Source organism: Poromitra crassiceps (genome assembly GCF_964638095.1).
Source record: "Poromitra crassiceps genome assembly, chromosome: 10".
Lineage (NCBI taxonomy): Eukaryota > Metazoa > Chordata > Actinopteri > Beryciformes > Melamphaidae > Poromitra > Poromitra crassiceps.
Window position 1 is genome coordinate 48,010,000 of NC_139631.1, and position 21,781 is coordinate 48,031,780.

The 21,781-nt window shown below is 46.3% G+C and overlaps 1 protein-coding gene across 1 annotated transcript in view; it reads right to left on the reverse strand.

Annotated features, from left to right (window-relative positions):
• c5 (complement component 5) overlaps positions 1 to 15,494 on the reverse strand; it is a gene marked incomplete at its 5' end in the record, with an annotated part of 79,040 nt that extends 63,546 nt beyond the window's left edge. Inside the window, 8 exons of the mRNA XM_083645472.1 lie at positions 3,005 to 3,113; positions 3,435 to 3,525; positions 3,620 to 3,702; positions 5,110 to 5,207; positions 10,849 to 10,919; positions 12,350 to 12,503; positions 12,723 to 12,918; positions 15,424 to 15,494. Of these exons, the coding sequence (XP_083501598.1) occupies positions 3,005 to 3,113; positions 3,435 to 3,525; positions 3,620 to 3,702; positions 5,110 to 5,207; positions 10,849 to 10,919; positions 12,350 to 12,503; positions 12,723 to 12,918; positions 15,424 to 15,494 (873 nt within the window). The remainder of the gene's footprint in view (positions 1 to 3,004; positions 3,114 to 3,434; positions 3,526 to 3,619; positions 3,703 to 5,109; positions 5,208 to 10,848; positions 10,920 to 12,349; positions 12,504 to 12,722; positions 12,919 to 15,423) is intronic.
• Between the last annotated feature and the right edge of the window lie 6,287 nt (positions 15,495 to 21,781).

Consider the following 21,781-nt stretch of genomic DNA (forward strand, 5'->3'; position numbering starts at 1 on the left):
TGGAACCCCGCGCTTCCGTGCCCCTTTCTCTTCAAAATCCCCTCATCTAGACGCAGGTCCGAAAACATGTTCCACAGTCCCTTCGTGGCACCGGAACACTTGTGGATCTCCTCCACAGGGGGCCGGCGTCCGTTCGCCACCCACGCGAGCACCGGACCGATGTCAGCGTCCTCCGCCTGCCTGCGTTTCCACTCATACACGTCGACATCCCAGATGACCCTGTCGTCGTCGTCCAGCTCTTGCACTCGCTCGTCCTCCCGTCCCGCTCCCCCAGGGGGCGGCGTGTTGAGGACAGCAGGGCGAACACCATCGGCGTCGATCTCCACCTCGGCTTTCTGCAGTGCAGCCGTGGGGGGTGTGTAGCGGCTTGGTTGGGCCGTCTCCTCCGGCGTTGACCCCTCTCGCTCACCCGGGGACACGAGCGCCGCTCCCCCGACTGTAACAGCATTGCAGGTGATGTCTCTCCCTTCCTTCTGGCTGTTCAACACAATCCCCATTATCCTGATTGTCTCGTCACTGATGGTGATCTCCGCCACTACTGGCTGGTATGCAGAGCAGCTAGCCTGGGCCGGCTCAAACGTCACTCTCCTGCCCAGAACAACCGGCTCTGCACTGCCCCGTTGCTCCGCTGCTTGTAGCTCAGGCTGCTCCACTGCTCCGCTACTCCGCTGCTCCTCTGCCTGTTGCTCCGGCTGCTCCCCCAGCTGTGTGTCTCTTCCAGTGTTCGCACTCTTAGTGCAGTCTCTAGCTACATGTTCAGGCGACCGGCACGTCCAACAAAGTCTCACCTGTCCGCCGCCTGCACGTCTCTCTTCTCCCGCTGTCTTCCAGTCCCCGACAGCTTCTCGACACTCTCTGGCTATATGCCCCAATCCACCGCATGCCCAGCAGGCTCCCTGCTGTCCCCAGTACCTTTGCTCCGCATACCCGGTCCGTCTCCCGGGACCGCTTCGGCACCACCTCGCCACGTGGCCCGGCTCTCCACATGTCCAACACAGTCTATTTTGTGGCTCCTCCGGCCGTTCTCCACACTGCGCTCCCTCTGTGCTCAACTTGTCCACACGCTGCCCGACTTCCCGCAGCGCTATCCACAGCTTCACTGCCCAGGCAGGAATCGCCTCCGCCAGCCATCTGACCTCTCTCAACAAACGGGCTTCCATGCCCGCCAGCACCGAGCTGATCCCCGTCGTCAGCTCCTCTTTTCTCCCGTTCACCGATGGCCATTCTTCCTCGCGCACCATCACACGTGGTCTTAGCAGCTAGCAGTTAGCAGTTAGCACCCCTGGTAGCTCACTTACTAGCGCTAGGTCTTGAGACCAAAAACCGCACCGCACACAGTCTCTTTTGCCGTTCCTCCTCTCACCCTCTCCCTTCTCGGCCGTCGCAGAGGGTTATCGATCCCACTCCTAGACACCAATGTAACGGATCGGGTATTCGTTACAAGGAACCGGAGACTTGAAGTTGGTACAGGCTTTTATTCTTGGCTTCACAATATAGCTCCTAGCAGCTAGCTTCGCTGCTAGCTCTTCATGCAACCACTCCAACCCCCTCTCATGGTTAGACTGACTTCCGCCCCGGCCGCTGGTCACATATATCCCCTTCCCCACACCCACACATATCAGTTCCTAGGTAACACACGGAAACCCCACAATACATGTAACACCGATTCGCTACAATACTATATAGACCTTATTCGATTGACGTAACTCATGTACGGGCACGCCCACCACCGCCATGTTGTTGACATAGTGCTGCAGCTCTCAAGTGACAGCCTATGTAAGAGCAGCGTTTGTAGGAAGCTAGCCGCTGTTAGCGTTACCTGTATCGTTCCTGTTGTGTTCAGATGGTGACCTTAGATACATGACATTACATACATCATCTGCTAGATGATGTCAGACCATACACGGCTGTAGTAATGACAGCAATAAAGTCCCCGTGGTTTGTTTCTATCTCTACCGTCTACAGACGTGAAGGGAGCGAGACGAAGGATACAGCAGCAGCACAGGAGATGTGTGGATAGTTAGGAGAGACAGGTGAAACTTTCTGACAGCTCCTCACAGAAAAGTCTGTTCACCTCGTTTTTTCTTTTGTTTATTATTACAGGCATTAACGGCAGCATACAAACAACAACTCTGGGTTTTTTATTGCTATCATCACCATCGCTATTTTGTAATGGAACAGAAACGACAATAAGGCTGTTTAGTTGTCAGCTGCAGCGCTGTGTGCGTGCAGGACGGTATGTCAACAATATGGTGCCGTCCAGGGTTAGTGAATAAGGTCTATAGAAGCTTACTGTATAAATAAGTTTATAAATCATGATTCTGAGCTTCAGAGATCCCCCCCCCCCATCCCGATTTTTTATCCCATATGTATCCCCCATTAGTGCTAATTTAATTTATTTATCCTGGTTGCTACTCCACCCTCTGCCGATCTGAGGAGAGCCGAAACTGGCTCCATGCTTCCTCCAAGACATGGGCAGTTAGCCAGCCGCTTCTTTTCACCTGACAGAGGAAGCTTCACCGGTAGGACATAGCACGTGGGAGGTTCACGCTATTCCAACCAGTTCCCCTCCCTCTGAACAGGCGCCCTTAACGACCAGAGGAGGAACCACATTAGCAACCAGGATATTGCATGTTTTGGTGAAGGGGGTTCCTACTGTATATGAAGGAAACCCCTGGGAGGCACGGGGAGAACATGCAAACTCCACACAGAAAGGCCCTTTTGATGACCCCACCCAGGCGGTGGGCACTCGAGGACATGCGGACGGGCACGCATTCCTTCAGTGCTCACAGCGTCCCAGGTGAGAATCGAACGCAGGACCTTCGAGCTGTGAGGCGACAGCGCTTACCACTGCACCACCGTACCCCCCGAGCTCCAGAGATATTACGGTCTGGTAGCCCTGATGTGGATCAAGCCTAGTCCTAGACTACAACTTTCTCTATTGAAGATGAGTACTGTTTCTGAACTGTGGAGAAATGCTGGTGTTGAGCTGTACATTTCTTACCCTCTCTCTGGTCACAGAGTGAGGGATGATAACTGGAGGTGTCTTCCCGCTAACGTAGCCGTAGCGCACAAGCACCACAGCATCTGCTACGGGAGCACCATGGAGATACCTGACACACACACACACACACACACACACACCACACCACACACGCACACACACACACACACACACCACACCACACACACACCACACCACACCACACCACAACACACACCACACAGGCGCGCGCGCACACACACACACACAGCATGGATTTTATTATTTTATCATATCAATAGCATAATAGAAAGTTCTGATTCCCCAGACTAATGTCTTCACATGCATCATGTGAAATAGTTTAAAGGAGACACTGTCTCATTTACAGCTAAATTATTTATCACATGGTACAGATATTGTATGTGACCACATGCCATGGGAGTCCAGTCACCTGGCAGAGATCTTGAAGCGAAAACGCTGGAAGCTTCCATAGCTGATGTAGTTGGCTTCTGGTTCCACTAGGATGGAGATACTGGGAAGCACTGCCACAGGATAATAACACTTAACATGAATGCTATTACTAAAAGCAGTTAGAGTGAAGTGTGTAGTGAAAAGGTGCTTTTGTTGTGGAGGTACCGTATTCTTTAACTTCAAACTCAGCCTGAGCTGTGGTGGTGAAGGCCTCAGAGTAAGACGCTTGAATAGACCAAACCCCCAACCTGCAGTCACATGAACATTACGTTACAAATAACATTACAGCCAGTCTGGAATCAGTATTGACTGATAGCATTAACTCAGTACGTTTACATGCACAGTTAAGTCGACCTATGGTTATAGCTTGATTAGGCTATTTACTCGGACTACTCTCCTTGTCTCAATATACATGCACAGGTGGGAAATCGATTTTTTGATGGAATCATGTTGCCTCCGCTACGATAGGTGGTGATATGCACTCTTTCCCTGCAGGCTCCGTCAATTCTAACAACTGGTAGCAAGTCTCTTAATAATGCAGCTATTTCATTAAAAAAATATGATATAATTATACAAACGTTTCCCCTCAAAACGATCACTTCTGGCCCATATAATAGTGTGGCAGTGTGTTTATGTTGAGAGACGCTGCGCCCTGTGTGTATTTTAGTGATAGGACATTGTTTTGCTGTGTTCTGTGTTTGTGGTCGAGCGAGGTTGTGTTTATGTGGAGAGAGAGAGAGCGCCGATAAACCGTTCAAACGCAGGGATGGTCACATAACACAAAGCTGCCCGTTGTTAGCTCAATACAGCTGAAACTAAGATATCCCAAAAAAAAAAAATTACACGTTGTCCAACTTCCGGGTCAAACAACGTTAGCACATGCGCTGATCGCCTCGTCCAGTTCCAGTCTGACTGGCCTGTATACATGCAGGAGTAAATCGACTCCCAATTGCATTATCTGGGTGTGCATTCCTTTATAACTGGGGACTGGTAATCTTACGACTTCAAAGGTCATGAGCTGGGCGGTGACGTCATCAGAGCTAGTATTTCCCATTCCAAACTCGTAGGAGCCTCAGCAGCCCCAACCTCACAAATCCAAGATGGCTGTGCCACGCAACAACAGTAGTAGTAATCGTAGTAATATTGTTTAGCACTTCTGTTTTGTTTGTGTCTCATTAAATCAGCTGTACACACAGCACTGCCTAACTTCCATCTGTGTGGACATGAGGCTGCAGTGTTTGTATGCGCAAAATGCCGCGAAATGCCATGTTGTCAATTGTTATTGCTAACAATGGCTAGCCTGGCTAGCGACTGGATCTGACCAATGAACAGTGAACTTCCCAGCTCAAGTTTTCTGCAAATGGAACGCTAACAGAACGGATGTGATGTCATATAGTCTCCACATCCCAGTTATTTTGCGATAAAGGAACGCACGATATGTCAGACTTTTATAACTTCGATTTCAGTCGAGCTAACATGTTTACATGCATTTCAAAAGTCCAGTTTTAGGCGGACTAACGCAATAATTATATTTTTTTAAGTGCATGTAAACGTACTGACTGATATCATACTCTACTTATGGAGTATTACAAAAAGTTGGTTGATGACGGTTTAAGGAGTATTGAGTTTAGGCTGTAGTGTGTAGATGGTCTTACTTGGGTTTTATGGGGATCTTGAAGGGGTTTTGCAAGGAGGGGATTCCATTGTTTTCATCGATCATCTCCACTATGTCCACCGTCTGATGGTCCGGGTCCTGTGGAGGATAAAGACCCATTCACACTTAGACTATAAGTATAAAGATAACTTTTGTTTACAGTCAATAGAATGGCTGTGTTCACATTGCAAAACAGTTACAGTGTGAACACAGCCAATCTATTTAAATTAGTGATGCAGCGATATGAAAATCTTGGCCGATACCGATAACCAATATGAACATTGCTGTTATGGCCGATAACCCATATTTACCAATGCCGATATGATCTGTATAAAAACAAGTTTCAATAATCACATTTTGGATACTGAAAAACACATAAACACTGAATTTGAAACAGTAATGTCTTTCTTTATTTCCAAAACATTTAGAAAAGCTTATAAATCATAATAATTTATCACATTGTTTCCTCTCAATGTGAACATTTTGACTGATACGATAACCGATATTAACATTTGAACATCTGACCGATGCCGATATGTAAACAAATTACCAACATAGGCAGATACCGATATGATTGCCGATATATCGTGCATCCTTAATTTAAATCTTTTTAGACTTATAGTTATCTCTAAAGTTATATTTCCAAGGGCCTATGCTGCATTCCAGACAACTCGGACGCCGGGATTTTCTGACCTACTAGAAGTAGGAATACTGCATCGCGGATATATGCCTCTGCCAACAAGTCAGCAGTCTACATCCATGTCTGTCATGTCTGTCCAGACAAAACCTCAACATTTTCCCGTTTATCTTAGTGTAAAGAATTACAGGTACAACCCTAGAACACATAGGGTTATCTATCTCAGATACCATCAAGCACATGATCTACTCTCTGTACTGTGCATTACAATCAGGGCTGTAGGCGAGGGTCAACGCAGTTTAGCCACCCCTTTGAAATGAGGCAGATCATTTACTCACCTATTTTCAGATCAACTGTATCAATCAATGAGCTGAATGAGGGCAAACAAGGTGGGTAAACTACTCACCGTGGATAGTTTACCCACCTGATTACCCCCTGATTACAATTGATGGCAACTGTGCAATTTTCTATAGTCAAGCAAAGGGAATGAAAATAGCTGACCATTTAGTGATTAACTCATTGAGTGCCATGGACGAGTATGTTCGTCAATTGGTTTAGTAACGTAGAGTGCCAAGGACGAGTATGTTCGTCAATTGCGTTTTTTGACGGTGGGACGTGCATCAAAGCCAGATCCATCTCCTGTGAAAGTATGGTGGCTGTTGAATGTGTAAAAGCTATTTTAGGGACCCATTAGGTGGCGACAGTGCTCTCCAGATTACAGAAAGGCGAGGAAAAAACAGAGAAGAAGTCGTTGGGGAAACGGAAATCGCATCGCATCCGTATGCATCGATATGCATGAAGCATAACGTTAGCTGTGCCTGCAGCAGCCAATCTGCTGCCACAATTGAGCACCTCCGTGTCCGCTGCGATAGCCCATCCGCATGATTTTGTGGTAACACTTTACAATAACGTACACAAATACTATAGTAGTTACTAGTAAACTAACCATTAACTAATAGCCAGTTAATGAGTAGCTAATGAAAAATTTGGCATTAGTCAATCACTAGTTAATCATAGTTAATGAGTAGGTAGTCATTAGTTAATGATTAGTATCTAATTTCCTGAGTAGAGTAGTTAATCATTACCTAATGATTACTAAATGTCAGCTCGTGAATAGAGTAGTTAATCATTACTTAGGGTGTATTCACACCTGTAGGTCGTTTGCTTTGTTCCGATTCAGGTACTTAATTGATACAATTGTTGCATTTGTGCCTTGGTTCGTTTGTGTTCACACAGCCACAAATCAAACGGTCCAAATAGTATTGTCAAACTTCCTGGATTGGCCAGCAGACACGCTGATAGGCTAATAGCCTCTCGGGATGGACAAAATAATTCCCAGAGATTTTCCTATATGATTATAAAAATGCGTTTTGTTAGACCTACATTTTAGGCTATGTCGGGCGTCCGCCATGCGAGGAGAGAGAGAGAGAGAGAGAGAGAGAGAGAAAGAAAGAAAGAAAGAGGGAGGGATCGGGAGAGAGAGAGAGGGAGAAAGTTCTTTATTTATTTATTAATGTATGCTACTAGGCTATGTAAGCCTATGTATTTATTTAGCCTATTTAGGCTATTGGGAATTTGGAGATAGAAGATCAAAGACCCTCGCAAATTCTGCTATTAGGCTATCACGGAGATGAGGATTAGCCGAGACATAGGCTATATGAACACCTGTCCTGTCAGGAATAAAATATTAATAAATAATTTAATAATAACGGACATTTCGAGGAAGACATGCAATCAGTCTGATTGTCTGATTGAACCAGACAATCTTATCACAAAGAAGGCTGGCTCTGATTACCACGATTTGTTTTCATTTATTGAATGGAGACCAGAGAGAGCGAGAGAGAGGGAGAGAGAGGGCGCGCACCACAATTTACAGGCAAAATCCGTAGAGATTCAACACATTAACGTTGCTTCCCATGGTCCGAGGTAAGTTGATTGAGTTCAAACTGCTGATTTGATGATCCAAAAATCCCCCAAAGTTTATCGATGCAAGTCACAAGTCGCCAAAACAGGATCTGAAAGATGTTGTTTTTAAATGATAAAAATGTTCGTTCTTCAGGCCATTACGCACAGCGCAGCTGACTACTGCAGCTGGTTTATCCAAAAATGCGGACCGTTTACTGCTGTTGTGGCGGATCGAGGTCGGCTCACGTTCTCACCACAAACGAACCGCACCAGAGTTCGTTTGGAAGCGGACCGAGACCACCCTTTCTTGGCGATCTCGGTCCGCTTGTTTTGTCCCGCATCCGAGTGCGATTGCTGTGTTCACACTCCCCCAAACGAACCGCACCAAGGGGGAAAATGCTCTCCGTTTCGGAACAACTGCTCCAAACGAGATAGGTGTGAATACACCCTTAATGATTCCAAAATGTCAGTGCGTGAATGTATTAGTTAATCATTAGTTAATCATTAGTTAATCTTTTTGTGTACCCTATTGTAAAGTGGTGCATCATACTCAGTAGTTTATGAATACTGAATCATTACCTGTCCATTAGTTACTCTTTTCGCACCCTAATATAAAGTGAAAGATATCCTTATCAAATAAACACTCCCTCCAGGTGAGATTCGAACCCTGAACCCCAAGATTGTTAAATTGTAAGTTTGGTTCTCTACCATCTGAGCTAACCAGCCTGTTATTTGGTAGAGCCATACTATAGGTCTGTAGAGTCAGAGACTAAGTATTATGTCCTATCCACATACTACTTTCTGTTCAAGTACTTATAGTTTTTAAGATATATTCCATCCAAATACTACTTCATGTCCAAGTACTTAGGTATGTTTCAGCCAAATACTACTTATGTCTAAGTACTTGTAAGTACTTGGACAGAAAGTAGTATTTGGGTGGAATATACCTTTAAACTATAATACTTGGTCTGAGGTTCTACATTCGATAGTATGGCACTAACAAGCAACAGGCTGGTTAGCTCAGATGGTAGAGAACCAGACTTACAATTTAACAATCTTGGGGTTCAGGGTTCTAATCTCACCTGGAGGGAGTGTTTATTTGATAAGGATATCTTTCACTTTATATTAGGGTGCGAAAAGAGTAACTAATGGACAGGTAATGATTCAGTATTCATAAACTACTGAGTATGATGCACCACTTTACAATAGGGTACACAAAAAGATTAACTAATACATTCACGCACTGACATTTTGGAATCATTAAGTAATGATTAACTACTCTATTCACGAGCTGACATTTAGTAATCATTAGGTAATGATTAACTACTCTACTCAGGAAATTAGATACTAATCATTAACTAATGACTACCTACTCATTAACTATGATTAACTAGTGATTGACTAATGCCAAATTTTTCATTAGCTACTCATTAACTGGCTATTAGTTAATGGTTAGTTTACTAGTAACTACTATAGTATTTGTGTACGTTATTGTAAAGTGTTACCGATTTTGTTATTAGTTGTTATTATTCTCAACTGGAAGCATGGGAGCCGGTGACAAATACACGCGGAACGCTGTAAAAAAGCTGGATGTAGCGGACTTTTCAGTGCAGAGCAAACGCAGCAGAAAGCCCCAGAGACACTCCCACACGGAGGAGGAGTGTGCAGTTGAGGGGGGGGGGGGCACGCAGAGCAGCATACAACACTGACCCAGACAGACCCAGACAGCAGGACAGGATTGGCAAACGCAAGCTAGAATATCTGATGCCCACCAGCAGTAAATCAAGACCAGCAAGAAGCTGCAACCAGCAGCGCACGCAGGGGCCAGCACTGCTGGTTGCAGCTAAAAAATATTGTTTTGGTTTTCGCTGTTCTATTGAAGGAAATTATTTTTGAGGTGTGACTACATCAGAAAATATTAGCTTCAGTCAGTGATGTGATCCTTTCCCGAGCTATGGCACATTTCCCTAGCTCCACCCCTTTCCCTCACCACGCCTCCTCCCACCTCGAATCACGACTCTCTATGACCTTAGTATGCCTGCTTACATTTTCACACCCTAACTCTAATGTTAAGAATTTTTTTAATATGCCGCAGTTGCGGCGACTAATCAAATGAGTTTGGGGCGTGGTCATCTCGGCCCATACTAGGAAAAAATGATGGTTTGGGAACGATACCAACACAACGATATTAGGATCTGCACGTACGGATAACCCGAAAACATAACGCCCCGGCACAGCTATCGCCGGTGGAGGCATAAACTGGAACGCCACTCAAAGTCGGAGGTCCGACTTGTAAACTCGGAACTTGTCTGAAATGCAGCATTAAATCAAATAAACTCAAGGACTGTTGAGGCTACACATCATTTGACAGTGTGTGTGTGTGTGTGGGGGGGGGGGGGGGGGGGGGGGAGAAAAACATGTTTGAAATTGGAAAGTGAAGAAATAAATGATAGATTATTTGAATGACCCGGTATCACACCAAGTGATGAGTGTCAAGTTTTGCCTCAAGGCATGAAAAGTACATGTATCCCCAGAATGCCTTGCATTTCAGCAAAGGCCGAGCACCCGTCAGGACACACAATTTATTTTATTTTATTTTGTATTACCTCTCAAAAGTTGGTTGTTACAGTTATGGTTAGACAAGTAAAACAAACTTGCTTAAAGGAACACTCTGCCCATTTTCAACCAGCTTTGTATCATTAGAACATCAGTAGTATATCAGAAAACTGTAAACTGTTTTGAAGTCTGTCATTTAATTTGACAGACTTAATTTGAGAGTGTTAAAGTGTGGACCAGTGACATCACTGGTCCACACTAACTCAAATGAATAACTCATTAACTCAAATCAACTCTCAATAACTGTCAAACTAGATGAATGACTTCAAAACCGTCATCTAGTTAGTTAGTCATGGTTAAAATAAGACAAAAATTGTAAAAAAGAAAAAGTTAAATGCTGGGAATGGAACCCTGCCCATCCACCACCCCAATCATAACGCCACCCACCATTTTATTCCAGGGACCTAGTGCCTATATCGCCCCCTGCTGGTATTGTGCCTTCATAGGTGTGTACTTTTCATGCCTAGGCGAGGCAAAACGTGACATTGACATACTGGACTGGTTGTATTACGTGATACTGGGCTGTACTACTACTGCTACTATTACAGCCACTACTGTGGCCCAGCAGATCAGTGCACTCACCCTGAAGGTGAGGAAAACGCTGCGATTGGCTGGCCTTAACTCCTCGTTCAGGGAGAACGCCCGCACTTTGACTGGACACACACACACACACACACACACACACACACACAGGACAAAAGTGTGTTTGGGGGGCATTTTAACCATTTTTGAACATTCAGGAATTGATGAAAATGGTCCAAATTCATACATTTTTCATCAATTTGCTCTGAGCAGCTTATAGCGGGTGAGTTTGAAATTAAGTCAAGTCAAGTCATGTTTATTTGTATAGCCCTAATTCACAAGCATGTCCCAGAGGGCTTTCACAGAGAGTATGTCGAGCCAAATCCAGCTGACACAACAATAACAATGACAGTAATAATAATGGCCTGGCCATCCCATTGCAGCAGCCGGGGTAGCGGAGGCACCCTGGAACCGGCAGCAGAGTGGCCAGGCCAAACCAGCAACAGCTCAGACAATCTGACCAGCCATTAACCAGAACTAACTAACTAACACATAAGGAATCTAGCTAATCTACAGCCTAGTCTGCCCTGTCCTCTCTACTCTAATTTCATGTTAGCCTGAACACTATAACAATCCAGCTCAGAGGTTTCCAAAGTGGGAGGTGGGCCTCCCAAGGAACTCAAACAGTTTGAGGGGAGGCTCAGTGAGTGATTTATTTCAATTATTTCAGTTATAGTTAATTTAATCATTTGAATAAGAGTGAAGGCAGCTTTTTGATGGAGCTTTTTCCATGCTATTTCTGAGAGGAGGCCCATGCACTCAGACTTTGGAATCCTCTGGTCTACAGCCTACAGTTAGGCTATAGCTAATCTATCGCTTAGCCTAAGCTATTCTGACCGACCGGCATAAAAATGTAAGTTTACAAGCAGCTCTGACACGGTATGCAAGACAACGGCACATATCTGTCACACGTCTGCCTGCAAGGCACATACCAACTCCTAATTTGCATAACAGTAACGGTCATGTAAATCCACTGCCTATTTAACGTATATTTAACTCAGTCTGTAAATCTCATGTAAATCCAACGTAAATTCATATTTATCATCCACAGAACACTTCACCACTCATGTACATATTGTATATATTGACTCGATTGCCGTTAGTTATCTTCCTACTTCTTATCCCTGTATATTGATGTGACCGCTATGCTGCATACAGAGTATGCAAGTTACATACGAGGAATTTGTCTTGTGTCTGTACAGACACTAAGACAAATTCCTCGTATGTAACTTGCATACTGTGGCAATGAAAGTGATTCTGATTCTGATTCTGAGTAGTGGATGGAAACTTGCATAATTTCACATTTTCTTTTGTAGATTTCCTGAAAATTCCCCTAACGTTTGCGATACATTTGGATGGAAACCCAACTTGTCCCCCTCTCTCTCTCCCTCTCTCTCTCTCTCTCTCTCTCTCTCTCTCTCTTTCTCTCTCCCTGTCTCTGTCTCTCTCTCTCTCTTTCTCTCTCTCTCTCTCTCTCTCAGTATGTGTCTGTGTCTCTCACCGCTCTGTTGTGGCGTGTACAGCGGTTTGTCGGTCTGGATGAAGAGGAAGCCATTGGAGCGGCTGACAGGAACAGATACGTGCTGATTGATCTCTGCTGATTGGACATGGATGATCACATGACTCAATTCCTTCGGCAACTGACCTGGGAATATCTGGAGAGAGAGAGAGAGAGAGAGAGAGAGAGAGAGAGCTTTACAACTAATGATACTGTTTTAAGGTATGCCAAGGAGCCATACCTTGGACCCGGTACCCGGTACCGTAACCTTTCCCTGTAATAAGTAAGTAAGTCATATCGTTACATCCCTTTACAACCAAGAGAATTGAAAATGAACAGCGGAGGGATTCAAACAGAAGATGTGAAGTGACCCCACCCGGAGTCTGGCGGCAGCCTGGTGCTGGTTCTGGCTGTTGAGGGTCACGACGTCCCGGGCCAGCTGGACGTGATCCGGAGCCATCGAGGTCTTCAAGAAAACATAGATCTGAACGTCTTCAGAGAAACCAAACAGCTGCAGCAACACTGTCTCCACCGCATCTACCCGCAGGGAGCTGGGGGCTGACACCAGGTACCTGGAGGAAGAGAGGACATTAAACAATAATTTTATCAACACATTTTGGAAGACATCTAGCCCAAACAGAAACACAGCTGAACACTGAAGCAGCAGCTCCGTGGTCTCAGACGGATACGCTTAAATTTCACTGACAACTTCTTTTATATCGACTCTACTTTTCCATACTTGCAATCACAAAAACGTTTTTTTGTACAGTACTTGCCGTAGAAATTCCAATCATGGAAGTTTGAAACCCTCATTAGTGTTTTGCTTACACCTGTGTTTACCCTGCCTTTTCGACACAAAATGGCCCCCGTGAGAAGGGTCTATTTGCTCCTGCTCCTGTCTGCAGAAACTCCGCCCCCACCAGCTGCAAGTTATTAGGGCTAGTTAAGGCTCTCCATGTGATTCTCCATGGATGTGCACATACTTAAAAAATAAAAATAAACAATAACAGCCGCCCTCGGGCCAGATTCTGCCTCTCCAGCACAACTTCCGCAGCTCCGTTGTGACGCGTAACGCGTCAGAACAGAGCGCTTTGGCAGAGGAGGAAATGGGAGATCTCCATGAGGAAAACACAGAGAGAGGGAAACATATTTATATTTAATATTATATTATATTACCGAGATTATTAATGATACAAAGTGGGTTGATTACCGGTAAAGCCATCCTTTAATATTGGGGGTATCGGATCCGTCTGAGACTATGATTGGACGTCCAGATATCAAAATCACCCGTTGTTATAAAGGTTTCGCATCAACACCAATTGGCTGGCCGGCCCCCGGAGCAGATTCTGGGCTTCTGAGTCCAGCTAGGTCCCTGGAAACTATACCTGGATGACATTTTGGTGATGACATCATCATTGCGTCGATGACATCACAACCTCAGACAGCATTGGGGTTCCTGACCAACGATGTCATAATCAGCTAGACAATGCTAGATGTCGATGACATCACAATGCGATCTGTGACATCATCGAAGCTGTGACGTGAGTTATGACATCACCACTGATGTTATACTTCCAAACCAGCAAGGCTATAAATATAAGCAGAGCTTCTAAGCTGCTAGGCTGCTAGGCTTAACACAGCACAGAGTCCTGAGTCCAATGTCCAAGAGATCAAGCCAAGGAGCGTACGTAAGGCCTAAGCCAGATACGATGAGAATGATCCTGATATCTATGGGCGTCTGATATGGAAAAGGCTTCAGGAGAAACAGGAAAGACAGAACCTACATGACCGGCAGTAAGGTGCAAGGTAGCATTCGTTCTATCCTAGCTGTTCTCTTTGTAGTGTTACCCCAAGCCGATGTATAGACGGGTTTCTGTGCAACGTCATCTCATAAATGCACGCGCATCACCGGGGTAGAAAGCCGCTCCACACCATAGACTGTATGCTATGCTCCACACACTCGTTTGAGTTGACTGCTGCCTCGCCTGGAAAGCAGACGAGAGCAGCTGAGCGCAGTCAGGCGGGGCGTCAACAAGTCGAACACCCCCCGCAGCAGACTCACTGCTGCTTTTCTTCTTCTACAGTTTAGTTTAACAGCGGTTTGTAAACAAATTAAAACATGCATTAGCGCCACCCACACAAACGGCTCAAATGACCCAGCCCTTCAGATTACTTATTTTATTGTTAATGTAGGCTAGGTGGTATTTATGTAAAATGTAGAGTGACAGCTTGGAATAGATATAACATTGAAGTTTCTACACTTCACTGTGGGTTTGTGATGCACCTGTGTTGAACCAATGGGCGCTCAGCTCGATGCGTTTCTCATCAAACTCTGTCCCTGTGATGCGCACGCACCCACTAATGTTTGTATACAAGAAACCCGTCTATAGGCCCAGACAAAACACTTGGAAGTGCTCTAGGACCGGACCATTTGGTCCAAGAGCGAGTTAGAAGGTGGGACTTTGGCTACGTCTTGATGGACGTACCTGAGACAACGCAAGCTTCGAGATCTGAGCCAGGCTCACTTAACTATAGAGCAGACGAGTTCGCTGAACTCGCAAATCCCTGAGAGGAAAAGCCTGATCGCCACAGGTGCAGAGGGCCTCTATGCTGTGGGATCCAATCCTCCCTGGCTGCTTTTCAACCAGCCAGGCCCTGCAGGCTCCTGCCATACCTCTCACCTCGAATGTGAACAAGAGTCTGGCTCTTTCAAACCCGTAACGAACTCTAAAACACACGTAGTCTCTGTTGTAATGTAACATGTAACATGAAGTTAAGCTCATCATGACACATCAATCAAACATTCTACCCCAAACACAAATGTTTGTTTAGTGTGCCATGGCTGTCTCTCCTTGTTCGGAGATGTTTGTTTAGTGTGCCATGGCTGTCTCTCTTTGTTCGGAGATGTTTGATCAGATTCCACATGTTCCGTCCTTGTTTGTGTGTTTAGCCCATGACACAGCAATCAAACAATAGGCAACAACTGCCACTGATGATGTTTGATTGGTATGACATGGGCTTTAGGCTAGTTGGTGAGGTAGGCCTAATATAAAAAGAAAGAGTGAGCTAAGACTTACGTTCTGGACTGAGCCTCTGTCCTCCAGCAGACCCCACACACACAGAGCAGGAGGAACACGCATACTCTCATCTCCAGGCTGACAACGCACACTCTGCCCCAAAAACACACCGCTGACCGGGTTAACAGAGAAAGAGAGAGAGGGAGAGAGAGAGAGAGAGAGAGAGAGAGACAGAGAGAGAGGGACATAGAGCAAGAGGGGGAGAGAGACAGACAGAGAGAATCATTAGTTATTGATCAACTTTTCTGTTTGTCAACAGCAAACAGGATGGACCGGGATCTACCTATGTTTCTGTGTGTAGGAGTGTGTGTGTGTGTGTGTGTGTGTGTGTGTGTGTGTGTGTGTGTGTGCGCGTGTGTGCGTGCGTGCGTGTGTGTGTGTGCGTGCGTGCGTGTGTGTGTGTGTGTGCGTGTGTGTGTGTGTCCCAAAGGTGAGTTTACACAGTGTGTTTTCTGATATTACTCAACCAGCCTGTTGACTGTGCAGTTTACTGGAACCTTCCCCTCTGGTCAGGGCTCCACAGTGTGGACTGTGCAGATGTTCCTGAAGAAGTGCACCAGAAACAGAATAGGTTTCACAGCAAAACCATCGACACTGCAATTAAAAAAAAGTCTCTTTGCAAGTCAAATAAATGTGTGATTACTGGCCAATAGCAAAATCTTTCAGTGTAGGTCCCGCCCACGAGATTCAACTCAACAGAAAGCAAAACCTTTGGATTTGCATTATTTATTTATTTTAGAAAATCGGTCTATTAGGCATTTTTAGTTTAAACATAATGTACAGATCACATATTCCAGCATTAATACATTTTTATCACAAATTTATTTTATTGCCATGAAACTTTTGATTGCAGTGTCGATATAGTTTTGCTCTCAAATACATTTTTGGACTGAAGGTTTTGCTTTCAAACATATTCTGTTTCATTGCACAATAAAGACACAAAAGTAACTCCAAAAGTTAGAGTCCAAGTGACTTGGCAACATGCAAATCCTTCGCAATCCAAACTCGTCTCAGAGCCACGCTTTGTCAAGCGCCTCCTTAACGCTTCGAGGAGCCTATCGTGTTTTCTGGAACGCGCTCTGCGGAACAGCAATCCTCTGGAACCAGGGCCGGCACCAGGATGAAATGACTGAGGGGGCTGTTATAACTGGCGAGGGGGCTGATTTTTTTTCTTTTTGATTTTCTTTTTTTTATATGATATTTTTATATCGTAAAACATAGGTTATATACCCGCTATGCCTATTTCTGGACTTTTTAACCATAATAACCTCTGAAAAGCACAATAACAATACAAGAAAGACTACTATTCAAAATCAAATAAACATTTATTTCACAGCAGCAGATTAAGGCATTAATAGAGGTTCAAGGGTTCATAGGTTCAAATTTAATAAATAGCTACATCTCTGACACCTTGTGACAACCAAAGCACAGCAAATAGCGCTTCCCTGCCAATTCTGAAACAACAGAGCTATGTCCAGGGGGTAGCCTACATCAACTTATTAACTGATCAAATTTGATGAAGACTGCAGAAACAGCAGCCTAAACATGTCAGGTACAAACATTGCCTAACTGGCCTTTATAGATTAACTATTCTTGTGAGGGGGCCGAAAATTGAACTGAGGGGGCTAAGCCCCCTTAGGCCCCCTCGTGGCGCCGGGCCTGTCTGGAACGCGCTCTACGGAACAGCACTCCTCTGGAAAGCGCTCTGTGGAACAGCACTCCTCTGGAACGCGCTCTGTGGAACAGCACTCCACACCGAGCTTGTCGTCCACAATGAGTTGGGAAGTACGGTAGTGTCACCCAGGGGACGGTCGTAACTCCCGGTAGGGGGACTAGGTTTATTAATAATAATAATAATGTAGCGAATCGGGTATTCGCCCAAGGAACCGGAGACTTGAAGTTGGTACAAGGCTTTTATTCTTGGCTTCACAACAGCTCCTAGCCGCTAGCTTCGCTGCTAGCTCTTCATGCAACCACCCGGTCAGCTCGCTCACATAGCCTGACTGCCTTCCGCCCCGGCCGCTGGTCACATATATCCCCTTCCACCTAGGAACACACCCACACATATCAGTTCCTAGCTACACACGGAAACCCCACAATACACGTCAAACCCCGGATCGCTACATTTCCCCCACTCAACTTTAATGTCGCTCCCACGCGACACCCACAACCCACACATATCCCCCTGTACCAAAACACACCCAACACAACATTTTTCCCATCACCATCCAAATAGTCTCTTATTATTTCACCACTTCTTAATTTCCGTTCCACCACCACCATTTGCATTTCTTTTCATTCCTTCCTCTTTTCCCATTCCTTTAAATTCAACCCCCATTTCAGTTCACATTCCCATTCCAATAGCCCTTTTCTTTTTTACACACATTTACATTCGACTCAATACCCCGTTTACGTTTTCCCTCTTTTCTTTACACTCATCTTCAACCCACCAATAACCCCAACATTTACATCATTTCCTTTCTTCTTTTTACCTCCCATTTAACCACCATTCCATCCCCCCTCTCAAAGCTTCTGCCCCACCTGAAGCACATTACAGTCAACACACGCCCTTTTTCGGTGCTCTACAGTCCTCGCACGCACTGCAGTATCCCCGCACGTCCTCCTTTTGTTTGCCCCAGTAGTAACATTCACAAACACGGCGGAGTGTCTCTTCAGGCCCGAAATGACCGGATCCAGGGCCCTTGTGCGCCCACCGTAGCACCAATTCTCGCAGGTAACGGGGTACAACCCACTGGAACCCCTTTTTTCCGTGCCCTGTCTTCGCCAACATCCCCTCATCCAGACGCAGGTCTGAAAACATGGCCCACAGTCCCTTCATGGCACCGGAAAACATGCAAATGTCCTCCACAGGGGGCCGGCGTCCGACCAGCACCCACGCGATCCCCGGGCAGACATCCGCGTCCTCCGCCTGTCTGCGTCTCCACTCACCCCTTGTGACATCCGTGATGTCCCTGTCCTCGTCTGTCGGCTCCACCTCTTGCACTCGCTCGTCCTCCTGTCCCGCTCCCCCAGGGGGCGGTGCGTTCAGGACAGCAGGGCGAACACCACCGGCGTCGATCTCCACCTCGGCTTTCTGCAGTGCAGCCGTGGGGGGTGTGTAGCGGCTAGGCTGGACCGGTTCCCCCGGCGGTAACCCCCCAGGCTCACCCGAAGACTCGAGTGTCGCTTCCCCGACTGCCACAGCATTGCAGGTGATGTCTCTCGCTTCCCTCTGGCTGTTCAGCACGATCCCCGCTCTCCTGATGGTCTCGACGCTGATGATGATGTCGCCCTCTACCGGCTGGTATGCAGCGCAGCTAGCCTGGGCCGGCTCCAACGTCACTCTCCTGCCCAGAACAACCGGCTCTGCACTGCTCCGTTGCTCCGCTGCTTGTAGCTCAGGCTGCTCCACTGCTCCGCTACTCCGCTGCTCCTCTGCCTGTTGCTCCGGCTGCTCCCCCGGCTGTGTGTCTCTTCCAGCGTTCACACTCTTAGTGCAGTCTCTAGCTAAATGCTCAGGCGAACGGCACGTCCAACAAAGTCTCACCTGTCCGCCGCCTGCACGTCTCTCCTCTCCCGCTGTCTTCCAGTCCCCGACAGCTTCTCGACACTCTCTGGCTAAATGCCCCAATCCACCGCATGCCCAGCAGGCTCCCTGCTGTCCCCAGTACCTTTGCTCCGCATACCCGGTCCGTCTCCCGGAACCGCTTCGGCACCACCTCACCACGTGGCCCGGTTCTCCACAGGTCCAACACTCTCTTTGCGGCTCCTCCGTCCGCTTCTCTCCGTGCTGCGCGACCTCCCGTAGCAGCTCCATAAGCCCCTCTGCCCAGGCCGGCGTCGCCTCCAACAGCCGTCTGATCTCCTGCATCAAGCGGGCCTCCACGCCGGCAAGTACCGCGCTGAACTCCTGCTTCAGGCGGCCCTCCATGCTAACAAGCACCGAGCTAAACTCCAGGGTCGGTAGCTCGGTAGACAGGCGTTCTTCTCTGCGCACCATCACACGTGGTCTTAGCAGCTAGCAGTTAGCAGTTAGCACCCCTGGTAGCTAACTTACTAGCGCTAGGTCTTGAGCCCAAAAGCCGCACCGCAAACAGTCTCTTTTGCCGTTTCTTCTCTCACCCTCTCCCCTCTCGGCCGAATCAGAGGCGTTACCGCTTCACTTCTGACACCAATTGTAGTGAATCGGGTATTCGCCCAAGGAACCGGAGACTTGAAGTTGGTACAAGGCTTTTATTCTTGGCTTCACAACAGCTCCTAGCCGCTAGCTTCGCTGCTAGCTCTTCATGCAACCACCCGGTCAGCTCGCTCACATAGCCTGACTGCCTTCCGCCCCGGCCGCTGGTCACATATATCCCCTTCCCCCTAGGAACACACCCACACATATCAGTTAGCTACACACGGAAACCCCACAATACACGTCAAACCCCGAATCGCTACATTAATAATAAGCTTTATTTCTACATAGAATGCAGCTCAAAGTGCTGGACATGCAAGATAAAATACTTTTAAAACAGGAGCAAATAAAACCATAGCAAAAGAGAATACATTAAAACCAATTTGTAGACATGAGAATAAGTTAACACAATAAAATGGTAAAAATAATTAAAATAGTTCAAATAGAAGTAAAATAAACTAAAAACGTGCATGGATATAACACTAAATAAGAGAACAGTTGGCTAAAGGCCTTCCAGTAAAGGTAGGTTTTGAGCTCCTTTTTAAAAATGTTCACAGAGCTTGCCTGTTTAATGTAGTCGGGCAAGGTGTTGCATAGTTTTGGTGCATAGTGCATAAAAGCAGTTTCCCCGCTATGTTTATGAAGTACTTTTGGAACAGTTAAAAGAGCAGGATTGGAGGACCTAAGGGCTCTTTGTGGTTGGTAGGGTGTTAGAAAATCTGAAATGTATGAGGGTGCTGTGCCATTAAGTGCTTTGTAATCTCGCCTCTTTTCCTGTCTCGCCCCCAAATGGTGGAACGAGCTCCCCCCCTTGGTCAGGACATCCGAATCTCTCCCCATCTTCCGCAATCGGCTAAAAACCCATCTTTTTTCTCTCCATTTCACCTCCCCCTAACCTTCCCTCTCCATCACCCTTAACATGCTGCCCACGGACCTTCAACTGTCTGTTTGTTTGTTTGTTGGCTTTTATTGTATTTATCTTTTTCCTTATCTCTGCTTTCCACTATGTATGTTACATGATCTTATGGTTGTTATTTTCTGTATGTACGTCGCTTTGGAGAAAGGCGTCTGCCAAATGAAATAAAGTAAAGTAAAGTAAAGTAATTAAAAGGACCTTAAAATCAATTCTGAAAGGAACGGGGAGCCAGTGTAGTTCTGCTATAACAAGAGTGATGTGCTCTCTCTTCTTGGTCCTATTAATTAATTAATACACAGGACAAGATGTTACTATCCCTTGTGCCAAAATCCGAGGAAAAACACATTTAGAAGCCCAATCCAGAATAAAACAAGCTAACAGGCTAACAAACTAATAAACAAGACACAAATCACCAGTTACCTACCCTAGCCAACAGCAGTATGAAGCATGTCATTGGGGTTTTCAAGTGGGCACCTTCCTTCACCGACGTTTCGTTAAGTTAGGCCCACGACACCTCAAGAAGGCTTAACGCTTAACGGTGTAATCCAGCGTCCTGGAAACACCCCCCTCCATGCTGCATATTACCTCACTATCTAAGCCTAGCTATCCAGGTCGGTTCGGTATGACATTCCTGACTACACCACCACTGTCAATGATTCAGCCCTGTTGATGCGGACCGTTAATCATGACCAACAACAAACAATCCCTAACTACACCACCACTGTCAATGATTCAGCCCTGTTGATGCGGACCGTTAATCATGACCAACAACAAACAATCCCTAACTACACCACCACCGTCAATGATTCAGCCCTGTTGATGCGGACCATTAATCATGACCAACAACAAACAATCAATCTGACCTTAGCGAGCTCCCCAGCTAGCATGTTTCCTCCTTATCCACAACCATTCACTTGCTCGTTCTGCTGCCTGAGACATGTTGCTAACCGCAAGTTTCAGGCTCCGTCCCCGAATGCCCAACTCAGTTAGTAAGGCAATAACGGACTTTGCCACAAAACCACGGCAGCCCACCTCTACAGGCCGCACTCGAGCCCTCCAACCTTGCTGCTCTGCCTCTGCTGCCATTTCAGCATACCTAGCTTTCTTGCGCTCATAAGCCTCCTCAACTCGATCTTCCCACGGGACTGTGAGTTCGATAAAATAAACTCTCTTCTCTACCTCAGACCACAGTAACAAGTCCGGACGTAGCCAGGTGCTAACTATATATGCTGGGATGACTAGCTGTTCATTCAAGTCAACCCTCA